The sequence below is a fragment of the Prionailurus viverrinus genome, chromosome C1 (genome assembly GCF_022837055.1).
Source record: "Prionailurus viverrinus isolate Anna chromosome C1, UM_Priviv_1.0, whole genome shotgun sequence".
Taxonomy (NCBI): domain Eukaryota; kingdom Metazoa; phylum Chordata; class Mammalia; order Carnivora; family Felidae; genus Prionailurus; species Prionailurus viverrinus.
This window is the reverse complement of record NC_062568.1, coordinates 168,952,159-168,977,173: the sequence shown is the minus strand read 5'-3', so window position 1 is coordinate 168,977,173 and position 25,015 is coordinate 168,952,159. Positions and strand designations below refer to the sequence as shown.

At 47.4% G+C, this 25,015-nt stretch overlaps 1 protein-coding gene across 1 annotated transcript in view; it reads right to left on the bottom strand.

Moving 5' to 3' along the window:
• The window catches only part of LOC125171752 (basic proline-rich protein-like), a 118,271-nt gene extending 98,310 nt beyond the window's left edge, over positions 1-19,961 (bottom strand). Inside the window, 2 exon segments of the mRNA XM_047868881.1 lie at positions 14,208-14,223; positions 18,505-19,961. Of these exon segments, the coding sequence (XP_047724837.1) occupies positions 14,208-14,223; positions 18,505-19,961 (1,473 nt within the window).
• Positions 19,962-25,015: the final 5,054 nt, after the last annotated feature.

Here is a 25,015-nt window from a genome sequence, read left to right as displayed (position 1 = left end):
AATAAATAAAACTTTAAAAAAGAGTGCTGATTTTTTGTTTTACACACAGGAAACTGAAGCTCAAAGAAGCTAAGTTAACTTGCTCAAAGCCTTCCAGGGATAAGTGGGAGAGGCATGCTTTGAACCAGGTATGTCTGAAGCCAAAGCTTTTTACACACAGGATTATATCATGCTTTGCAAAATCACACACAGGCGATATCTGAGGACTAATCCAGATTCCTTACAGTTAAACAATTTAAAACACTATTTTTGGAGCACCTGGGGGGCTCAGTCGGTTAAGCATCTGACTTTGGCTCAGGTCATGATCTCATGGTTCATGAGTTCAAGCCCCACATCAGGCTCTGTGCTGTCTGTGCTTCAGCACAGAGCCTGCTTCAGATCCTCTGTCCCCATCTCTCTCTGTCCGTCCCCCACTCATGCTCTCAGTCTCTCAAAGTAAATAAACTTTTTTAAAAACTAAAAATAAACCTAGGCACTGTGGTTCCAGAACCCACTCTCTTGGCCCTTATACACATTAACTGGCATGAGAAGAAACAGGAAAGCAAACATACAATACGGTGTGATTTACCTTAGTTTAGACATTTGACAAAGGCACAAAAGGAACACGGAGGAAGAAGTACCTGACTCGGCTGGGAGAGTCACAGAAGGTTTTCAGGGGGCATGATTGGCCGAACTGACTCTTGAGGAAGGAGCAGAGTTTTCCAGGTGTAAGAAGTGAGGAGAGAATTTCAAGCAGAGAGGAAAGTGACGGCTAACGCAGGGGAGGAAGGAAACGGCATCTTTCTCCTGAAAGCATGATGATACCCTCTTCCCCCAAATATCAATGGAAGGATGCCTTCTGTAAAAATAAGTCTGGATCTTAGACATCATCTTTGCAGTAAATTTTTATTTTACTCTTAAAGAGAAAAAAAAATCAGCTGGCTATCACCAATCAATCCGTGTTATAGCTAGGATTAATGGTGTTTCCCAAAATTCTCTGATAAGAATTGTCTGGGGCTCATATTAAAAACACAGCTTCCCGGGCCTCCTGGAGGTTCTTATCCAATGGGTCTGAGATGAAGCCAGGAACCAGCGATGGTTAAGAAGTACCCCCACGAGATTCTCATTATCAGAGACGTCTGGCAAACACTGGGCGAGCCTGGGTGCTGAAGTTCAGGGCCCCTCCCACCAATCTGCAGAGGAGGCTGACTCCCGCATAGAGATCAGCCTTCTGGTCAGTTAACAATTAAATCATATGAACCACTGCCCTGGATAACTCCAAGATAGAGTCCGTTAAAACATGTGACTTGTGGGGTCGACAACCTTGTAGCACATTTCTCTTTATGGACCCAGTAACTGACACTTTACCTACACTCTCCCATCCAATCCCCTCCACCTTCCTGCAAGATAGATACGTTTCTACCTTGTACAGATTTGGAAACCAAAACTCAAGTCTGGAAACATGAAAAAGGTCGTGCCGTGTATAGTGAGTAGCCAACTTGCAATCTGAAACCAAATGCATTCTGAGTCCATGCTCTTCCCAGTCTCTGGGCTTCTGGAAGGGTCTATGGTAGAGCCTATCCTCAGAGAGAGTCAGTCCATACAAATGGGTAGTCATAGTTGAAAGCAAGCCTGACTCAGGATCTTGCCATCTTAGGTTGACCCTCCACTGACCTCTACTTCCCCACCCCACCTGCTTCATATCAAAAAAGCTACCCTGTTTTCTCCTCGCCACTCTGCTGCAATTTTCCACCCCTGAATTATTTGTGGCTATAACAAGCAAGGCCACGCCACGCCTGGCATTAAAAAAAAAAAAAAAGCATGAGCCTTCATTCCTGAGGTAATGAGACCTTTTTTTCCGAGTTCCTTCCTCCAAAGTTCATGAACTTAATAAAAAATAAAATAAGACGGGCTCTATTACAGCCCAGACCTCTGCTGCAGGAAGCCAGGGCTGATTGGGTAAAGGCAGTGCCTGAATAAAAAAGAAAACGTATTCACAGATCAGCTCCATCTTCACTGACCAAATCCACAGAAAACCACAGTGAGAGGCACCACAGCCCACATCTGAGCTTCCTGATACACTGCAGGTAATACCCAGGGTTCAAGGGCAAAGTGGATCTGGGTACAGAGATGTTTACAGCATTTTCTTCCCCTTGGATGTAGCGCTTTGGAGAAGGCAGACACCCAACCCTTCAAAGTGATCGGAGACTTGCATCTGTCCAATCCCTACGTGTCACAACCACCCAGAATAGTGTGAAATACCCAGGAAACGAGCAGGAATTGGCCCACACTCTGACCTCATTGGCCTCTTATTCCTCAATGCCAGTGGCCATTGACACAAGCTTGTGGAGATACCCAGTGGTGGCCCATAGTGGCCCTGTCATCGTTCCAATGGCTCCCCCTCTGAGACTTTTTAAGTTTATTTATTTTTTAGAGAGAGACCGCCCAAGCAGGGGAAGGGCAGAGAGAGAGCAGGAGACAGAATCCCAAGCAGGCTCTGCACCTGCAGTGTGGAGCCAGACACGGGGTTCGAACTCAGGAACCTCAAGATCATGAATGAACTGGGCGAAACCGAGAGTCGGACGCTTAACGGACTGGGCGCCCCAGGCACTGCAGCCCTCTGAGACTCTTAAAGTCCACTACCCTTCTGGCAGCCTCTCAGCTCTGGCAGCTCGTTCACACAACCACTGCCCTATGGCCCCACTGGACCCTCCGGGAATTTGACGTGACTGTCCATCGGTCACCTGCTAGCATTCACACACCTATTCAACAGACACCTTCTGAGTGCCAGTCATGACCCTGGTATGAGAGCTTCACCATGAATAAGACCCATCCCTGCTTTCACAGACCAACCTCAGCCCCTTCCCGGCCAGCCTAGACCGTCCTCTCACCAGCCTAGAGACCCTTCATCTGCCCCACCCAGTGGCTCACCCTCGCGATTCTGACTGCCAAAGTGCTGAGAAGTTTGCCTCACGACTGGAAAAGAATTAGCACGCTCTGTCTTCACTGCACTTTCTGCCAGGCTGCAAGGAGGCAAGTGGAAGAAACAGAATGTAGAAGCCCTAATATGCTGTGTAACACCACTAAGTGTTCGACAGATGCGACCACCCCCCACCCAGCCTTTTGAAGTCTGACAGGCCTCTTAATTGAACTTGCATTCCAGCAGGGCATTGAACCACTGTGTGCTCTGAGCCACAGCCCCCTCATCGGTAAGCTGCAGGCAGTAACGTAACAAACTCGGAAGGTTATAGAGGGGATTTTGAAACAAATATGTCAACAGCCCCGTTGGTTCCACTGGGCCTTCCCTAAATGAAAGTGGTCTGTTTGGGCTTAGATCCTGTCCTATTGCCTAAGTTCTTAGGAGGTTTTCTGGTCAGCAGCTTCACCCTGTTGGACCCGAGGAGCTCAGCTGATGACAGGTTTAAGACCTGCAAGGCAGCTAGGACCCGTGTCCCCGCCTCCTCATTCCCAGCTAAGACCATTGAGAAGATTGTGGAGAGATGTGGAAAACTATCAGGAGCCCCTGATGCCCGGGGTGGGGAAGGGGGAGCAGGGCTGTGCCAGGGAAATGTAACATTTCGGTGCCTGGAGCTCCACGCTCCCAGGCACCTGGGACCCCCATCCCAGATGTGGTGGGCAGTGAGGAGGAGGAGTGTGTTGCATTTCCTATGAATTAAGCCATCAGGCCCACAGAACAATGTTGTCATTGATGGGGAAAGGTCGCTGCAATTCCAAGGACACTTCAGGCCTTTCACTGGGCTGAGACAGAGATGCTTAATATGAATCCTACGTAATATGAGTCTCTGAAAACCCACTTTCTAAGGGGCCTACTGGCAGCTTCAATTGACCATTCATTGTGATTCAGTGCATCCTCAAGGAAGTGGTGTGGAAGGGGGAGACTCATTTGTTTTAATCTATGATCCAAAGCTCCCCCCAAAATCTATTAGCACAGGCCATTCTGATTCTTGGGGGAGAAATGCTCTGCTCTCATGAAGACTTACTTAATCTGGGGTGGGAGGGACCACCTCCGAGCACAGTGAAATCAATGTTCTTTCATTTATTAAACATACCATCGATGGGGTGCCGAATGTTTAACGCCCAGACTACTTCTGCTGCCCTGCTGATGGTGACTTTGGATCCGGGGCCATCTCTTCACGCTCCCACTTTACACAGGTGCTTTAGGGGTCATTCATGTATGTGACAAACACTTAATGAGCACATCCCCTAACCCAGGCACTGTGGTGAGGGATGAAATAGCAAATAAAACAGCGCCATTCTCTCCCTGCACGCAGTTTATTGACTAACTAGAAAGTCAGACCGTGACTTTTATCACAACGAAGCGGGATGAGTGAGGGTTGTGCCAGGGGACCTTCAGGACCCTGTGAGGATACAACAGGCAGTCCAACCTGTAAGAGATATTTGAAGAGGGTCTTTGGAGAAACTGCCTTTTCAGCCGGGACTGAGCAGAAGGCTGAGTTAACCTAAGGAGGTGGCAGCAGGAAACAAGGGACCCACAAGGAGAGGACTATAACTGGGCTGCGGGGAATGAGGCGTGAAAGAGGTAAGCCCAGGCTGATGCACAGCCAGCTGATGGAGGGGAAGGCTGCCCTCATCCCTCCCTTCCAGCTGGCTAGGGTGCACACAATTTCCAGACGTTCTTTGGCTCCATACTTGGAAACCAACAGTCCTCGGTGAGACCCCGGTTCCAACCCAGCTTTCAGAGTCCCAGGGGAGCCAACGCCTTCCAGGGTCCCACTTGTCAGGGAGGGGAACTGAGGCCACACCCACTTGTGTCTCCAGGGTCTGAGTCCTGGGAAGGAAGAATCATTGTGAATTAGGGAGATGAAGGTGGTCTCCTGAGTGACGCTGGTGACATAGTGTTTCAGAAATGGCAAGGGACAGCCGCATTCCTCTACTCCTCTTCTGTATCTTTTCTGGCAAGAGAAGTGACCTTCAGGAGAGTGAGGCGCACCATAAGTGACCTCTGTTTGCCCCTAATTGAGTCCTCATCTTCTGCTTTGGATTAAACTCTGTCCCAGTACTGAGAATTTCTGCAGATGAAGTTTTGTTTTTTTTTTTTAACGTTTATTTATTTTTGAGACAGAGAGAGACAAAGCATGAACGGGGGAGGGGCAGAGAGAGAGGGAGACACAGAATCGGAAGCAGGCTCCAGGCTCTGGGCCATCAGCCCAGAGCCCGACGCGGGGCTCGAACTCACGGCCCGTGAGATCGTGACCTGAGCCGAAGTCGGACGCCCAACCGACTGAGCCATCCAGGTGCCCCTCTGCAGATGAAGTTTTGAGGAAACATAAAGAGCAAGAGAAGAGTTGAGGGATAGGAGTTTGACCAACATTATGTTTATTTTCAACAACAAGAGTAGACATAGGAAACTTCACTGATGATCTCGACACTGACACCAAGCCATGATGGAGATGAGGTGATCAAGAGGGAAACCTCAGGACATCTGAGAGGGAAGAGGTGGTGACCAGGAGAACAAGGTCACTCACCTGGATGCCTTTTTGTGGACAGTTTAGTGAAAGTCCACAGTTTCTCTGAGATTTGACCAAACACAGGCCAAACCCTTCTTTGGCAATTTCTTAATACACATTCAACAAACAGAGTCAAGGCCAGAGTGTAACAAGGGCACAAGAGAGAGTCACCTATCCCAGCCTGTGGCAAGTCTGGAAGGCTTCCTGGAGGAGGGATACCTGAGCAGATACCTGAGGATACCTGAGACAGAAGCATGTAGTACAGCATGGTCTGAACTCTGGAGCCAGACTGCCTGGGGTCAAAGTAAGCCCTGCCAATTACTAGCTACGTGACCCAGCGCAAGTTCCCCTAACCTTACTGTGCCTCAGTTTCCTCACCCACAAAAGAAGAATAATAGTACTTAGTTCACAAGCTTGATGTGAGAATTCTCATAAAGAGTTAACATATGCAAAGTGCCCAGAACAGCACCTAGTAGGTACTAAGTGTTGCATACATGTGAGCTGTGATTAGGGAGATGCATGGTTAATTTTTTTTAATTAACAGACTTTCTAAGCAGTTTTAGGTTTCAAGAAAAACTGAGCAGGAAGTACAGAGAGTTCCCACACTCCCCTCCCCTCCACACACAATTTTCCCTATGATTAGCATCTTGCACTAGGGTGACCCATTTCGTACATACCGGCATATTGTTAACTGAAGTCCACAATTTACACGAACGCACCGTGTTGTACATTCTACAGGTTTTGACAAATGCATAATGTCATGTACCAGCCATTACTACATCATACAGAATAGTTCCACTGCCCTAAAAATCCTCTGTGCTCTGCCTAGTTGTGCCTCCCCCGATTTCCTACCCTCTGGCAACCACTGATCTTTCTACCACCTCGGTAATCGTACCTTTTCCAGAATGTCATACAGTTGTCAAACTGCACGTAGACTTTTCAGACTGGCTTCTCTCACTTAGCAGCAGGCATTTGAGTTTCCCCCATGTCTTTTCCTTGGCCGTGTCTCAATCAAGGGTCAGTATGTTCACACCGAGTTGAGTGATGATAGTCAAAGGAAGCTGAATAAAGGCTCTTTACCTGGTCACTCCGTAGAAAATTCTGCAAATCTTTGCCTTCGGACCTCTGCTATTTCATCCTCCAGTGAAGTCCCACCACGACTCTAGTCAAGTGACCCCTTTAAAATACAAATGTTCCGGGGCGCCTGGGTGGCTCAGTCAGTTAAGCGGCTAACTTCGGCTCACATCATGATCTCGCAGTCCGTGAGTTCGAGTCCTGCATCGGGCTCTGTGCTGACAGCTCAGAGCCTGAAGCCTGTTTCAGATTCTGTGTCTCCCTCTCTCTGACCCTCCCCCATTCATGCTCTGTCTCTCTCTGTCTCAAAAATAAATAAACGTTAAAAAAAATTTTTTTTTAAATACAAATGTTCCTAGGAGATCACATTTTAGATATGACCTAGACCCATAGCATTTTTTCAGCTGGAAGAAGCCTCAGCATCAGCTGTTACCAAACGCTTATTGTAGGGAGGAAATCAGAAAGGGAAAAGGCTTGCCGAAGAGTACACAGTCGTAGCCAAGGGACACATCACTCATGCCATGTTACTTGTCACCCGAATGCAGGTGTGGATAGGTGCAGTAACTGCACACCCCGACCAAAAAACTAAAACTCCAAGTTCAAAAAAAGATCTTTTGAATTTCGTCCATGAACATATACATCATTTAATGATGTCATGTATAAAAACCCCTTATCACTAATAAGAACATTAAAGTAAATCAGGACTATTCCTTTACTAATCTATGCAAAACAATTTGTCAGAGGTGCAGATATGCAGGTGAAAATAATGCAAACTTGCAGAAAGTAGGCATAAGCCCCTGAGGCAATCAAGGAAGACTTCCCGAAAGAAGTGACATTTGATCAGGCCCTGAAGGATAAGCAGATAGAGGTGAGAAAGAACCCACAATGAAGTGAACCTGCGATGAGGAAAGGGTATGATGTTTATCTAGAAGAGTGGGCAGTTCCACCTGGCTAAGAAGAGGGCATCCTGGGGTGTGGCAGACATGAGGCTGGACATTCCCGGGTACAGTGTCAGGGTGACCCCAGGCTACAAACAGCCTGGGCTGGGAAGTGTCATCTCATCTTGAAACTGACTCCCCATTTCACCACTGTTCCCAGGGCCCCGGCTGCTCCTCTAGGTTAAGTGTTGAGCACCACTCCCTGAACACTTGCTAAAAGGCAATCTCCAGCAGAATCTGGAGAACTCAAGGACTCCCTGCTTCCTCCCTGTGGCCTTGGCTGCTGGGTGTCCTCATTGTGCCCCCAAGGAACAAGTTTCCTTGTTCCTGAAGGGCAGACAATAGAATTCTTCCCAGGGAGACTTCTCAGGAATGAGACGTCCAGGGCAGCCTTAATTCAGCCTTGGGGCGGAGGGTGGGCTTTCCTTCCAGGAAATCTAGTTTGCTGACAACTTGCCTCCCCCCCCCCTCCTACCCCCACCTGCCCTACACTTACAGCTCCGGCTTTCTCTGCAGTGCAGCGCCCTCCCAGGCAGCCATCACAACACGGATGGGCCTGAAGAGACTCTGCATGTTCAAGTCCAGACTCCCGGGAATCAGGGCCCTTGTTGAACCAGCCTCCCCAAGCATGTCGCCGGGAGGAAGGCTCTGGGTCTGCAGAACCCTGTGCAAATAAACACAGAGTCAGCACGCAAGTGTCTTGTCAAAGGGGAGTCAGGAGTGTGGTTGACCGGGTGGGGCTCCTGGGAAAGGGAGGGCTGTTGGGGCTGATTTCCCACCAGTCCTTTCAGTAACTGTTTCCCTCCTGACCGACTGCCTCCCCATCTCTGTGGATGAGCAAGCACGCAGGAACACACACACCACACACACACACGTACACACAACCACACACACAACACACACAACATGCATCACACATACACACAGCCACACACAACATACACACAACACGCATGACACACAACATATGACATACGCACAACACACACATGACACACAACCACACACACAACACACACAACATGCATCACACATATACACAGCCACACACAACACACAACATACACACAACACGCACGACACACAACACACAACATATGACATATGCACAACACACACATGACGCACAACCACACACACAACACACAACATGCATCACACATACAGCCACACACAGCATACACACAACACACAACATATGACACACAACATACACACAACATGCACATGATACACAACCACATGCACAACACACACGACAGACACATGACACATGCCACACAACACACACACAACACGTACACACTATACACAATGCACAACACACATATCACAACGTACACCATCCACACACCGCACAAACACACATACAACACACACTATACACAACACACAACACATGCCATACACATATCACACACACACACACACACACACACACACACACACACACACCACAGGTGGCCTTCTTGTTCCCTGCTCTCACACCCCATGCCGCTCCCCACTGCCAATCGTCCCCGGTCCCCCGCTGCCCCGCTAATTCTTACACCATCACGCACCTCAACACCATGGTGCCACAGCGGGCACGGAGTGCGGAGGACAAGGGCTCTCAAACCAGAAGGACCCGGGTCGTATGGCAGCCACATGACTTATCTATGTACCAGCCCCCCTTCCTCACCTGCAACCTGGACAGAAAGAAAAAGAAAGGATTAAAGGATCGAAGATACATAAATGACAGAGAAGAGTAGCTGGCACACAGTATAATCTCACGTTATTTCCCTCCTGCTGCCTCCCTTAACCTGACGGATACTCCTAATACCTAGTCTCTCAGTCACAGAGCTCCCAGTCTCCAAGTGACACACAGCCTATGCTCCTACACTTCCCAGCCTGCCTTGCATCCGCACGTGATCCTGCAGCAAACCGTAAGTGACGGAGAGGAGTACAATTCTCGGGTCACTTCCTTAAAAGAGAAACTAAGTTGCTCTCCGTAGCTTCTTTTGCTCTAGTCTGGCGGCCCTGGACCTCTTATCTCCGCATTGTGATAGGAGACAGAAACGAGCTCCTATCTTATCTAAGTCCTCTTGCTGGAGAGTCTTTGTTGTAGCAACACACATACCCTTTCACCTGCTAACACAATTCACTTCAGGTGTGGCTTGATCCAGCAGTTTCCAACCGTGTCACCACAGATCTGGTAGTTCCTTTCGTTGTCTCTGATCTGCTTCCAATGGTGTCTTATTCTCAGACTCTACGTGCCCCCTCCCATAACTGGTCCCTACGCCCCCACCCCACCCTAACCCCAGCCCTAAAATAGCTTCAGGAGCTCCCCCGAGCCTAACAAAAATTGCTTCAACAAATACACATTTCAAATTCTCACACAACACAGTCTAGAGAAGAGAGATGTTTTCTTCTGTCAGCATTAAAAAGGGCAAGAGGGACACCACATGAAGACAGAAAGATAAGCTAGCAAACTTACGTGACCTGCGGGTATTCATTTTCTTCTTTGAACACCTTGCTTAATGTTTACCTAGAGCCATTGCATGTGGATTCACACCCAGCACAACGGATGCTAATGGTCACAGGCTGTGCTTCCAGTCCTCTTAGGTTTCTATTGTGGGAGGCAAGCACCTACTTCCCACAATGTCCAGTCAAGATACACACACAATGGAGGACGCAAATGCCCCAAAATGAAATTAAGTACTGTTAGGAAGTAGAAATCAATACTGGGAAGCTAAACAATAGTAAATGTCCACTCCATCACCTGTATGCTGAAACTATCCAAACTGCTAACTCCAGCAGGAACCCTCTCCTATGGCTCAGACAGGGCCAGCGCTGGAGAGAGGCAGGCAAGGAACCTAGGGTGCACAGTTTAAGGACACACTCTCAAGTGCTGACCCTGCCTCTGCAGGGCACTGAGAGTGAGTGCCTCCTGAAATTTTGCTCTGTTTGGGCCACCTGTGCCTTCCTTTACGTCTTGACTCTTGACCCTCGGGCCTGTGGACTTGTCATCAATTCCCCAAAATATTCCACGGGCTTCTCAAGTTCAGCATGATTAAGATAGATCCCATCCCCTTCCATCACCTAACCTTGTCCCCGTCCCCCCCCCACCCCGGCCCGTGCTCCCAATCTCAGAGAATATAATACTACCGCCTACCACTGTCTGGCTGTTCAATCCAGTATCCTGAAACTCATCTTTGATGTTACCCTCTCTTCACGTCCCTCCAGTCTACCAACAAGCCCTAACCACTCAACCTCAGACATATCTCCAGAATCCATCTACTTCTCAACCCCACCACCGTATGGACCCTAGCTATGCTACCATTATGTTTCCACCAGACATTACCCAACAGCCCCCTACCCAGGCTTCCCATTTCCCAGCCTGCTTTGCCCTGATCCTTTTTTTTCTTTTTCTTTTTTTTTTTTTTTGCCATAATCAGAACGGTCTTTCCTAGGGGCATCTGGGTGGCTCCGTCGGTTAAGCATCCAACTCTTGACTTCCACTCAGGTCATGATCTCAAGTTTCGTGGATCCGAGCTCCACGTGGGGCTCCAAGCTGACAATGCAAGGCCTGCTTGGGATTCTCCGTCTCCCTCTCTCTCCGCCCCTCCCCTGCTCACGCTCTGTATCTCTGCCTCTCTCAAAATAAATAAAGAATGAAAAAAACATTTAAAAAAAAAGTCCTAAGGCTCGATCTTAAAAAAAAAAAAAAAAAAAAAGGAATCATCTTTCCTAACTTGGCTTACAATGTAGTCCTCCATAATCTGGTCCCATCAACTTCTCCAGTCTTAGTTATTATAACCAGTCATCCCTTGCACTCCCACCATCCAGTAGCTATATTGTCTGCCCTTAGTTCCTCAACCTCCCCATGCTTCCAGCCCTTCTTAACATGCTCTTCTCCACTCACCCACCTCCCCCACAACTTACTTATTCTTTGAGTACTAGGATAAATCTCATTTTCCCTAAACGGCCTTTCTGACCATTAAACTAGATGAGCCTCCTTCTCTGTTCCCATAACACACAGTTCTACTTTTGAAACACTCATCAGATCTTTTTTTTTTTTTTTTAATACTTGTTTACTATCTGCCTTCCCTTCTTGGCTATAAGCTCCTTGAGTTGCTTGTCGTAAATTGGATGAATGTTTGAAGAAAGAATCCACCCTGCAAATCCCCAAATTACCACGCTGCCAATGCCTTTGCTTATTCAGCTCTCACCTTCTAAGTTCCCGTAAGGTGCTGAGTCTTTGGTAGGTCTTAAAGCTGCAGCGACTAAGGAAGCATGATCCCCGCCTTTAGGGCGCTCAGACTCTAGTTCTGCTAGTGAAGAGCCCAAGAAGCCTTGGTTCCCTCACCTGCAAAATGGGGCTATCTGCTAAAGCAGATGTCTCTGGTGGATAAATGTTTCAGCTGCCCACTTTTCTAGGAGACAGAACTGAACCTTCATTGCCTACTGAAGAGACCTCAAAAACACAAATTTATTTTGTTTTTTCCTCCTTCCCTGTCTCCCTCTCTCTGTTCCCTCACTCGTTCTTCTTGGGATCCCCTGTACTGGTACCCAAGTCTCATACCAGGCTTGGCTTTGCAAGAAACCCAAATTAGGGCACCAGACTCACAAGGTTATTCCAAAGATTAACCACAGCAACATGAGTGAAATTCTAAACACATTTCCTAGCACACTGTCTGTGCTTATTAAATTGTAGGTATTACATAAAAGGCAACTGGCAGAATTTGCAAATGGTATATCAGATAAAGGGTTACTTTCCAATATATCTATAAAGAACTTATCAAACTCAACACCTGAAAAACAAATAATCCAGTGAAGAAATGGGAAAAAGACGTGAACACTTTCCAGAGACGACATCCAGATGACTAATGGACAAATGAAAAGATGCCCAGTATCACTCATCATCAGGGAAATACAAATCAAAACCACAATGAGATACCACATCACACCTATCAGAGTGGCTAAAATTAACAACTCAGGGGGCGCCTGGGTGGCGCAGTCGGTTAAGCGTCCGACTTCAGCCAGGTCACGATCTCGCGGTCCGTGAGTTCGAGCCCCGCGTCGGGCTCTGGGCTGATGGCTCAGCCTGGAGCCTGTTTCCGACTCTGTGTCTCCCTCTCTATCTGCCCCTCCCCCGTTCATGCTCTGTCTCTCTCTGTCCCAAAAATAAATAAACATTGAAAAAAAAATTTTTAATTAACAACTCAGGAAGCAACAGATGTTGGCGAGGATGCAGAGAAAGAGCAACACTTACGCACTGTTGATGGGAATGCAAACTGGTGCAGCCACTCTGGAGAAGAGCGTGGAGGTTCCTCAAAAAATTAAAAATAGAGTTACCCTATGACCCAGCAATTGCACTACTAGGTATTTATCCAAAGGATACAAAAATGCTGCTTTGAAGGGGCACATGCACCCCAATGTTTATAGCAGTGCTATCAACAGTAGCCAAAGCATAGGAAGAGCCCAAATGTGCATCAACAGGTGAATGGATAAGGAAGATGGGGTCGGGCTCAATATGTGATGGGTATTAAGGAGGCCACTTGTTGGGATAAGCACTGGGTGTCCTATGTAAGTGATGAATCACTGAATTCTACTCCTGAAATCGTTGCTCTACTGCATGTTAATTAATCTGGATGTAAATAAAACGAAAACAAAAATTTAATACATCGTAGGTATCAATATTCTATTCTTGGTGGGGGAGATGGACAAGCGTAATCCAGTAAGATAAATGCTACAATGAAAGTATAAAGTGGTTGAAAGTGCAGAATGAGAACAGGTGAAGCAGCTCTTAAGTTTGGAGGAATCAAGGACGCTTCAGCGAAGTTGCTCTTAAACTGAGCTTTCTTAAAGGCCCACAGATCAGGAGAGAGAACGCCCAACAAAGGACAAAGCAAGAATGAAAAAGCGGCACATGAAAGAACACGGCATGTTGTGGGGCGTATATGCAGTTCCGTATCACGGGAGAGTTAAGAGAGGGTTTTGAGGGGTAGAAATGTAGAAGCACAGAGAGTGGCTGGGTCTCAGGGAGCCCCCACTCGAGGGGAGAGGTGAAGCCTGAGGGAGGCATCCCCAGAGATGGGCTGCCAGGACTCTCCTGCAGATAGCCGCACAGAAAGGGATACATAATGCTGGCTATCCATCTACACACATGCTCTCCACGCTTCTGTTTATTTACACTCTGCTTAGCTGGATGGAATCAAGGCATAATTCACGACCCACCCCTTCAGCACCCTGCAGAGAGGGGGAAGCAGGGAACATCCCTGTCAAGTGCCAGATGTTTGGCAGGGGCCCGAGGGCTGCTGATGGCTTTGGAGGTAAAACAGGAAACTCTTCTGGGGCAGGAAGCCTGGAAGTGCAGAAGTTTGCTGAATGAAAGACAAGTGGCTTCAGAAAAGCAGGGGATGACGAGATGGAGTGGAGTCGCATACATCTGGGCTCCAGGCCCAGCTTTGCTCCTGCCTGGCTGTGTGGTCCCCGGCAAGTCACTTCCTCAACCTGAGCCTCAATTTCTCCAACTGATGTCCCTTCCAGCCCTGAGGTTCCGGGATTCTGCGAGGCAGTACACCGAACTTGACTTGGGAGCCTCAGAAGGATTGTGTTATCCCAAAGTTCCTCTTTGCTCTGAATGAGTAGACGGAATGAGAGGTCTTTGAACCAAGAGGAGTTTTTTATTTTATTTACTTATTGTTTTTAATGTGTATTTTATTTTTGAGAGAAAAAGAGTGCAAGCGGGGGGTGGGGGGGGCAGACAGAGAAGGGGGATGCTGACAGCACAGAGCTCAAACTCACGAACCGTGAGATCATGACCTGAGCCGAGGCTGGACATTCAACTGACTGAGCCATCCAGGCACCCCCAAAAGAATTTTTGAAAAAAAGCTCTGGGGCCCGACTACCTGGCTTTGGAGTAAACAATGACTTTTAATCATGGGACATTGGAAACAATAGATTAATTAGGTGGGGGGGGGGGGTGGAGAAAGAGTCAAACTGGCTATTTAGGAATGCTGCTTGGCTAACTCACTTTCATCTGGTTACTTTAGTTCGAAATTGGTAGCTACCAGCGAACACATTTTGGCTCAAGGTTTTTCCAGTCTCTGGTTCCTCTCTGCATCCTACTCTAGCCGTGCTGAATGAACTACTGTGCATCCCCCTAAAATGCCCTTACCTCCCGCTTCTTTGTCTTTGTTCATGTTGGTCTGGGTTCCAAGTAGTGAGAAAAGAGAAGGACATGATCCCTGCTCTCAGAGGCCTATAATCTAACATTAACCAGATTAACTAGACAAACGGGAACAAAAAAATGGTACAAAAAACCGGAAACATCGGAGGTTGTACATGCGACACAGGATCAGAATGCTGTTTATGAGAGTAATCGTGGAAGAAATTGATTTGGTTATGGACGTCAGGAAGGCTTCTCGGAGTAGCATTGCCTCTATGTCCTTCCTTTTAGGGACAAAATCCTATTTGACTACGTGAGGCAGCTCAAATACCACATCTGTGAAGCTGCCTAAGTCTCCATAAGCAAGACCATTATGCTTCCCTTTGAGATCTGTAGGGTTTTTGTTGTGGACACAAGCGTCGCTTCGGGGGCACTGTGTTATCGTCCTCAGCTGTGTCCTAGTCTGTCTCCCCACAAACCGTGAGCTCCTTGATAGCACAATACCTACTGTAGTCATTTCTGCAGCTCCAATGATACGAAATGGTGGTGAATTGAAATGTTGATCTGCTGCAAATTCGAGACTTTTTTTTTTAAGTGAGTAACTTATTTCACAATTAGAATCCAGATAATGTTCTGGTTCATGCTGTTTTTGCTCCTAATAAAACAAACGCTTTTCTAACAAGTGTGCATAGATGTTTTATACAATTAGTAAAAATAAGCCATGTATGAAAATTCTAGTCCTGCCATTCAAGGAACGGGCCATAAAAGTCCTTCACTGGATTTTGAAGTCTGGCTTCAAAATGAGGGAAGTAGTGAGGTTTCTTATTTCAAACATGAATTTTTATGATGTGGTCTACCTATGTGGGCAGGAACACTTAGGAAAAGGCAGGTGGGTTTCTCAGCATTAAAACAAATGAAAAGAATGTGAAGGTCTATTTCTCAGAAGAAAATACGCCAGTTGCCTTTTCTACTCACAGGGTAGAGTTGTTACAAAATAGGGGAAGAATTATTTGGTTTCCTATCACTCTGGGTAGGAAAGTGCCTTGTACTTTGCCCATTCAGTTGTCTCCACCTGGACCATCTCTGCTCCTCATATCAAAATATCATGCATCCTTTAACCCCCCACCTCAAACATATCCTTGTTTATTTCACCAATGATTGGATGGCTGGAGTTGGCCCAAGGTCATAATGCACATCAGAGGCAAACTAAGAGAAAAGAGAGGCCTCTAGCTACCCTGTCCCATATTCTTCCCTTCACACCAGGGTTGCCCAAAGGACACAGGGTCCTGAGTGCTTAGTAAATGTTATCTGTCTTCCTCTCCCTTTTTCTAGAGAAGCCTTAATCCCTGTTAACACCAAAGCCTATAGAAAATCCTGTCCGTTCAGCTGCAATTTAGAAACCATTATTTTTTAAATTTAATACAGCATTCTCCAAGTCATTTGAGCCTTTCTCCTCCCCACAACATCCATTAACATCTCATAGGATTATTTTTCCAGAAAACACAATTTGGGAAACACTGTTCTCTATTATAAGTGCTCCCATGCACTTCCTCCTCACTTTTTAGATGGAGAGCCAGAAAGACAGTTGTTATGGAAGTGAGATGCTAAGATAGTCGGATAATCACCTCTTTTTGAGGCTATGACACAACTCTATTATACATTTAAGTAAGAATCAAATCCAAAGAAAGTGTATAAAGGAACAAAAAGGCAATTGAGGAGAGCAGAAAGAAATTTTCAGTTAACACATGTTCTACAATAAACATGTATTCGTCTTTAGTTTTAAAAATACCATAAAATGATGAGAATTCTGTTATGAGGCTGAGCAGATCTTAATAAAAATTTGCATGCGTAAAACTAGGAACAAGTGACTTTTACGTTTTTAAGACTGGGAAACTATTACTACTCCCTCCCATTCAGGTCGATTCCCATCACTACTTTAAATTAGTCGTTGGCTCACCCCCACAGAGGTGGTCTAGATTCCCTTGCCCTACTGAGAACCAGATGCAGAAGTCCACCCTGGTTGCTGAATTGGGTCTAAGCCCTGGAGATTCAGAAGCCCCACCACTGAAGTTGTTTTGTAACAACTCTACCCTGTGAGGCTCTCCCACAGAGGATCAACACAAGAAAAACACCAAGACAGGTGAGACCGTGAGAAGTCCTGGGAAGTTCACGGGACTTGAAATCAACCTGGCTTTGAATCCTGGGTTTCATACTCTCTCTGAACTCTGTTTCTTTGTTTCGGAAAGAAAATGGCCAGAATAAGAAATGATAGGATTGTTAGGAGGTTTAAACCTGCTGAAGTAGGTAACTCAGGTGTCCCCTGGTGCTTCTGTTCCTAGAGACATCTTGAAAGGAATGGCTGGAGTCCCCTGTGAATGTCTGAAGCCCTCCTCCAGGGTCTGCAATTCCAGGATACGTATAGGATTCTAGGCTATTTTAAATCTGCTGATTCCGTTTCACACAGCATTGAGCCCAATGTGAGATTCGGGCCCTTCCTCAATTTCTGCCGATAATAATAATCACCATCATCATAATAAAATCATAGAGTTTGTGAACATAGTACTACTTATGGGCATTGTGGAGGGAGAGATTTACATCTAAAACATTAAGAACTTCGACATTAAGGTATATAGCCTGTTCTTAAACATTCCTTGACCTCCCTGCACAACACCAGGTGCCATTCCATGCCCCATCCCAGCCAATTCTTCTCTCCTACGGCACTCTGCTCCTCCCCTCCCTTCTCTTTCTCTGGAGCAAAAACTAAATTCCTCTCACATTCTCAGGCAGAGGGGTTTGACTATTCTTGTGTTGCGGAAACTCCTGATAACGCCTTGCTTCCCAAATAGTGTATCAAGGTATTTTCATAAGAAAGACTGTTATCTCCCTGAGAGGAATTCTAGCCACTAAGGGCAGAAATAAATAAATCACTTCATTAGACTCATACCCAGAACCAGTAGTGGTAAGGAACACAGTGGACTGTATGTCTCGTCTTTGTTGCTCAGTATCTTGCCTAGCGGTGAGAACATAGGCAAGTTCCGTAAAGTCTGCATCCTCACGTGTAAAATGAAAATCAGAGCCGCCCTAAACTCATATGGTGTTTGAAATAATTAAATTAGTACATGTAAAAGATTTAAAACATTTTTTGGCACATGATAAGGTCTCAATAGAGAGGAGTTATTTACATTTATTTATTTATGTATGTATTTATGTATGTATTTATTTATTTATTTATTTATAGTTCTTTGCTTTTATTAACTAAGCGTCATAGGACTTTTTCTCACTGACATCATCTACTTTAAAAGCAGCCAATATCTCTCGGGGCCCTTGGGTGGCTCAGTTGGTTAAGCATCCGAGTTCGGATCAGGTCATGATCTCACAGTTTGTGAGTTTGAGCCCCACGTGGGGCTCTGTGCTGATGGCATGGGGCATGCTTGGGATGACCTCACCCTCTCTATACGCCTCCCCGGCTTGTGCACACTCTCTCTCTCAAAACAAATACATAAACATAAATAAATAAACGGAGCCAACACCAAGAAGATGTGCCATTTTCAGCACTGCAGTTCATTATTGCAAAAAACGTCTACTCAATGATACGTGACTGGAGACAGTGATACGACCACACAGAAGTGATGGACTAGCAGGATGGCACAACAGTTTGGAGTCCGATAACCCGGGTTCAAATTTCAATTTGGAAGTGTGCTTGCCGTGTGATCGTGGATAAGCTGGTTGATTTCTCTGAGCAGTTCCCTCGTTTGATAAATGTGAGTAAAAATAAAACCTGCCTTACAGAGGTGAGAGGATTACGAGATAAAATATGCAGAGAAATGTGTGTTATACGCTTGGTATACACATGCACATGATCAATGAATTAGATGGTGGAGGTGGTGGAGGTGGAGGTGGTCATGGACATGGCGATAGTAGAGGTGGGGGTGGTGATGGAGGTCGTGGTAGTAGAGGCAGTGGAGGTGGAGGTGGTGGAGGTGACAGAAGTGGAGGTGTTGCTGGTAGAAGTGGTTCTCGTGGTGACAGAGGCGATGCAGGCGGAGGTGATGGTGGAGATGGTGGAGGTGGAGGTGGTGGTGATAGAGATAGTAGAGGTAGAGGAGGTGGTGATGATAGACATGGAGGAGGTGGAGGAGATGGAGGTGGAAGAGATGGAAGTAGAGGAGGTGGAGGAGGTTGAGGTGATGGAGGTGATGGTGGAGGAGGTGGTGGAGGTGGAGGAGGTGGAGGAGGTGGGAGTGATGGAGGTGGTGATAGAGGAGGTGGTGGAGGTGGAGGAGGTGGTGGAGGTGGAGGAGGTGGCAGAGGTGGGGGTGATGGAGGTGGTGGTGGAGGAGGTGGTGGAGGTGGAGGAGGTGGAGGAGGTTGAGGTGATGGAGGTGGTGGTGGAGGAGGTGGTGAAGGTGGAGGAGGTGGTGGAGGTGGAGGAGGTGGTGGAGGTGGCGGAGGTGGCAGAGGTGGGGGTGATGGAGGTGGTGATGGAGGAGGTGGTGGAGGTGGAGGAGGTGGTGGAGGTGGAGGAGGTGGCAGAGGTGGGGGTGATGGAGGTGGTGATGGAGGAGGTGGTGGAGGTGGAGGAGGTGGTGGAGGTGGAGGAGGTGGCAGAGGTGGGGGTGATGGAGGTGGTGGTGGAGGAGGTGGTGGAGGTGGAGGAGGTGGAGGAGGTTGAGGTGATGGAGGTGGTGGTGGAGGAGGTGGTGAAGGTGGAGGAGGTGGTGGAGGTGGAAGAGGTGGTGGAGGTGGCGGAGGTGGCAGAGGTGGGGGTGATGGAGGTGGTGATGGAGGAGGTGGTGGAGGTGGAGGAGGTGGTGGAGGTGGAGGAGGTGGCAGAGGTGGGGGTGATGGAGGTGGTGATGGAGGAGGTGGTGGAGGTGGAGGAGGTGGTGGAGGTGGAGGAGGTGGCAGAGGTGGGGGTGATGGAGGTGGTGATGGAGGAGGTGGTGGAGGTGGAGGAGGTGGCAGAGGTGGGGGTGATGGAGGTGGTGGTGGAGGAGGTGGTGGAGGTGATGGAGGTGGTGGTGGAGGAGGTGGCAGAGGTGGGGGTGATGGAGGTGCAGGAGGTGGAGGAGGTCGTGGAGGTGTGGGTAATGGAGCTGAAGATGGTGGAGGTGGCAGTGGTAGAGGTGGAGGAGGTGGAGGTCACAGAGGTGGTGGTGATGGAGGTGAAGGAGGTGGAAGAGGTGGAGGAGGTGGAGATGGTAAACAAACAGCACAACCTGTATCTTGAGATGGGCAGGCTCCTTCATTGTTTTTCACTTGAGAGGCTGTGTACTCATCTCCACAATATACCACCTCCCAGCTCCTATTTACCAATGATCTTTGAAACATCCTGAGCATGTCCCTCCCCCACAAACTCATCAACAGCAATAACTATGAATAAGAGTTTCACAACTTTATTTTCTCCGTATATTTTTACGTTCCTGACATCATTCTGTACAGACATTCTGTATCCTACTCTTTACTTAACATGATATTAAAAGTATATTCCCATGCCTTTAAATTTTGTATACACTTTATTTTAACAACCACATGATATTGTAAAGATCTGCCATAATTTATTTAACAACTCTCTTTTTACCAGGCATTTAGGTTGTTTCCAATTCTTGACTATTATAAATAATGTAGCAGTGAACGTTTCTGTCTGCATTTTGGATTACTTCCTTCGGCTAAATTCCTAGACACAGAATTACTGGGCCAAAAAATATGAACTCACAACACATATTGCCATATTGTTATCCAGATCCTTCACATATCTGAAGACAATGATCATGCTGCCTTTTCTATAAGCTAAACACTCCCAGACCCTTCCACCTTCCTCATATAACTCAATTCCCAGTGCTGCCACCACTCTTGCCCCTTTTCTGGGGATGACTCTTAAGCTGGCATTCCAGATTCTTCCCCTCTGACCTACTTTATCTCTGCCCCTCGTCTACCGCATCGCACCTCACTTTCCAGGCACCCTCCCCTCCAGTCAACCGCAGCACCCTGCATTCGCCCAGTTCCTGCATTCTGCTATTCATCTGTGGATTCTACTCCTTCAGTCCAGAATGCCTTTCACACTTTTGATGCCTGGGACACTCAATCTCATCGGTCAAGACAGGGCTCAAATGCTGCCCCTGCCCTGAAGGCTCTTGACTCCTTCTCCCTGCCCCAGGCAGAACCAAAGTGCTCTGCCCACTCCACCCCTGTGCCACCTGGAATAGTAGAGAGCCCCAGCACGAAACAGACGGCCTGCTCATATCTGCATGACTCAGAAGTATTGAATAAAGGGATTCTTTGGGAATCCGTGGGCAGGATGTAAGGAAACTCTAAGAAATAGCCAGTGTCCATGGGTCAGCAAGGCTTTTGACACCCCTATGTGCGAAAGAGTGAGGACAGGGTGAGGTTACTGGAACTCAGCAGGAAAGGGTCGTGTGGAGAGGAGCTGTGACTTCTCTCAAGGCCAAGGTAACCCCTGAAGAATAATACCTTGACTTTATTCGTCTTTGTCTTTTCCATCTCCTACCCAGGCTTCCATTAGCAGAACTCAGCTAAATCCAGGGACTAGGAAACCCACGGACTCAGTTCATACAGATCAGCATCCTATGGTGCAGGGTGTGGTAGAGAAGGGTGGAGGGCAGACCTGAAAGGGCAAAGAGAGAGCCCCATCTCACCCTATTAAAGCTCATTACCCTTTATTATGGTGAATTAGCAGCAGGTATGTTTCACCTTCTAGACTAAATATGTATTGTCTCACTCACTTCCAAACCATCTTTTGCACTATGACATGGCCACTTTGCTTTCAATCAACATTCTTCATGGCCCCAGTGTGTCCCCCCCTTCGTTGCCTACAGATAAATATAAATGCATTGGCATGAATAATGCCCCTGTGACTGGGCTCTTGCCTTCCTCACTTCCTTAGGGCCACCTCTCCCTTTCCTCCTACTTCACAATCCAGCCACATGAACACATGTCACTCCAGGAATACAGCATTGTCCATAAAGGGTCTATTCCTTTGTCCTGAGAACACTTCCCCCATTGGAAACCTCCTACTCCTTCTCTAAGGCTCTGCTCAAGAGTAACTTCCACTGTGAAACTCCCTGATCCCTCCCCCCAGAGAGACTCTGGGCCACCTTCTCCTAAGTTCCTTTTATAGCCCATGTTTTACAGTACTTTACATTATAGATTTTTAACTCTGTGTCCCCACATAAATTGCAAGCTCCTTTAAGGCAGAGACTACATCTTACTTCATCTATTTCCCTAGTACCTAAAGCCTCTGGCACATTGTAAACACTCAACATTAGATTAGTGAATGAAACCTTGAATTGAATAAAGACATTTGCAATTAATGTAGATTTTTCATTTGGTGCGTGGGTTTGTTTTTCCACATATGGTTGTTCTTTATGCACTTGTGGGGGATGAACGTGTGACAGAGGACAGAAGCTTACGTCCTGAACATCTTTCGGCCTCAGCTGGCACTGGCCTCCGTCTGTCCTCAGCAGAACCTAGGCACGAATGTAGGCGTCCTTGGGAGGACAAGGAGGAGATCCATGTAGAGCTTACCCATTGGACATCCATTTGACAGATGGACCTTATTAACAGGTAACTTGCCAACAAGCCCTTAGGAGCTCTTGTGTCTGCTTCCTAAATCCATTTTGGAGCAGAAATCCATTTTATTAGCTGAAGACAGAATAGACCAATTCTAAATATTTGGAAAAGCTTAATCTTGCAAATTAGCTAGCTGTCCTCTGGCCACATGGTGGCCACTTGTGTGGGAGGGAAGCAGGCCCATCTCAGGACAGACCCCTCTCTGTTTCTTAAGAAAACACAATAAAACACCCTTCTCCTTTCATCCACATCTGGCGGCTGCACAAACAGTGACCCGTGGAATTCACATTTTCATACTTGACTATGGTAGGCCAGCGTCCAGAGGTTATTCTTGCTGTGTTTATGAAAGAGTGAAGCCTGTCAGGATAAGAAGGCTTCTGATGAAGTGCTTATTGAGAAAACATGCAGAGATTTCTGTTTCCCCAAATTAGAGAAGGAGCTTATGATAAGAATCCTTTTCATTGATTTCTCCTCCTCAACTGCTTTCCTGCTGTCCCTCAGCATAATGACAAGCCCCGAGGTCTGGACTTGTGAAGCAAGTCTTAGAGAAAATGCCCCAAAGTGGAATAGCTCATGGGGTCCTAACTCTCAGAATTGCACAAAGCTTCCGGGAAAGCGCACTGTACCTATGATAGGGCCACCAGGCGAGGTGAACTGAAAAGGGATTTTTGTTGTTGCCATTGGGTGGTTCTGTTACAAACCAACCGCATGCTGCTTGTCTGATCACCTACCCAGGGCAAGTGGGAACGGCCTCTCGGGAGAAGGGAAAAGCGCCTTCTGAGAAAACCAGGTTGGAGGCAGGTAAATCACACCATAAAAGGGGACTTGTCAAACTGAACAGGGCTCAGCAAGGAACTTCTGAGGACAAATAAGACCAGGGCAGTGGTGAGACAGAAGGTTCAGGGTTCAAGTGGATGTGAGGAGGGACGCATAGGGCAATTCCTGCGCTCACTAGCGGGCAATCGCTTTTTCAGCTGCTTTGTCTGCAGGCATGGATCTGCTGAGAGCATTGAGGGGGCAATGGAAGGGGACGTTGATGAGAAACTACATTCAGCAGTCATTTTTGCCGTGGTTAATGTAAAATTGGGCAAAATTAGTTTGCCGAGTCACTGGCCAGTTCATTCAACAAACACTGCATCAAACTCTTACTCCGTAACAGCCATTGTCCTGGGCCCTGAATTTACAAATATTTCTCTGTGCACTTGAGAGGCTCCTGGACTAGAAGAGTGACTGGTCTTCCTGATCTCCAGACGTGCACCTGCTATCTGCTCCTTACTACAGCAGGAAGTTTCTCTCTTTTTTTTTTTTTTATGTTTATTTATTTTGACAGAGAGAGAGAGAAAGAGAAAGAGAACACCAGAATGGGGAGAGGGAGAGAGAGATTCCCGAGCAGACTCCAACACTGTCAGCACAGAGCCCCATGTGGGGCTCCATCCCAGGAACCATGAGATCATGAACTGAGCTGAGATCAAGAGTAGAACGCTTGGGGCGCCTGGGTGGCGCAGTCGGTTAGGCGTCCGACTTCAGCCAGGTCACGATCTCGCGGTCCGTGAGTTCGAGCCCCGCGTCGGGCTCTGGGCTGATGGCTCGGAGCCTGGAGCCTGTTTCCGATTCTGTGTCTCCCTCTCTCTCTCTGCCCCTCCCCCATTCATGCTCTGTCTCTCTCTGTCCCAAAAATAAATACATGTTGAAAAAAAAAATTAAAAAAAAAAAAAAAAAAAAGAGTAGAACGCTTAACTAACTAAGCCACCCAGGCACCCTGGGAGATTTTTAAACTGAGAAGCAGGCCAGGGCATTCCCAGACTAAACCCTATAGCGGCAACCCCTTAAAGAAAGGAAGTAAGCCTCAGGCCCTTAGCCTGGCACACAGCCCCTCTCTACCTCTCCAGCCTGACTGTGGTACTCCCAGCCCACCCCACCCCGAGATCTCTGCCTCCAGGCCTTTGCTTCGGACTTCCCCAGTGCCCACAATGGTATTTCCCCTTCTGTGCCCACCCAACTCCTTCTGGGCCTTCATTTCCTCTCTCAGATGTTGTGGTCTCAAAGAAGCTATCCCCAACACCAACACCAGATCGGGTCCTCCAGTCTTCTGCATATCCGGTCATTTAGCCGGCCTTCCCCTCTGTCCTTGTAAGCGTCCCCTGCTGCACCACTCTGGCTGCCTGCTCCATTTGCCTGGCTCTCGGGAGCTTGCAAACCTCACCCAGATATATGGCCAACCTCTTCACCTTTGTTTCCCCACATGCAGTAAAAGAAATAGCACTTACTAGTCAGCGCTCAGAATAATTACTCATGGGCTGTCTACTACATTTCGCACTCTAGGTTAGGCACTTTCATAAATAGCTCCTCTAATCTATAAAAAGTGTAAGAGGATCACATTTTGATCTCCCCTTCCCGATATGGGTGTTTTGAGACGTTGCAGAGCTGAGTAGCCTCTCAGAGTCACTGAGCGATTTTGGTTTGACCTGAAGGCACAGGTGGGAGTAGATCACATTCATTCCATGAGTACCACAGTCAGGCTCAGAGAGGGTGAGGAATTTGCCCAAGGTCTCACAGCTCGGAAGTGGTGGGTGGGATCATCAGGCTAAAAGAGCACGCTCCTTCTCCACCCAACACTGGCCTTCGTGCTTCTGCAGGGTCTGGTCTGGGAAGATGGGTAACACTTCTCTCTCCAAAGAGAGAATCAAGACCACTATAGTTTTATTTCTAAAGGTGTGGCTTTCCTTATCTAAAGCTTGTTTTCCTAAGGGTTTGGGTTCTATTCAAAGGAACTAATCTCTTTCTAATGGACCACT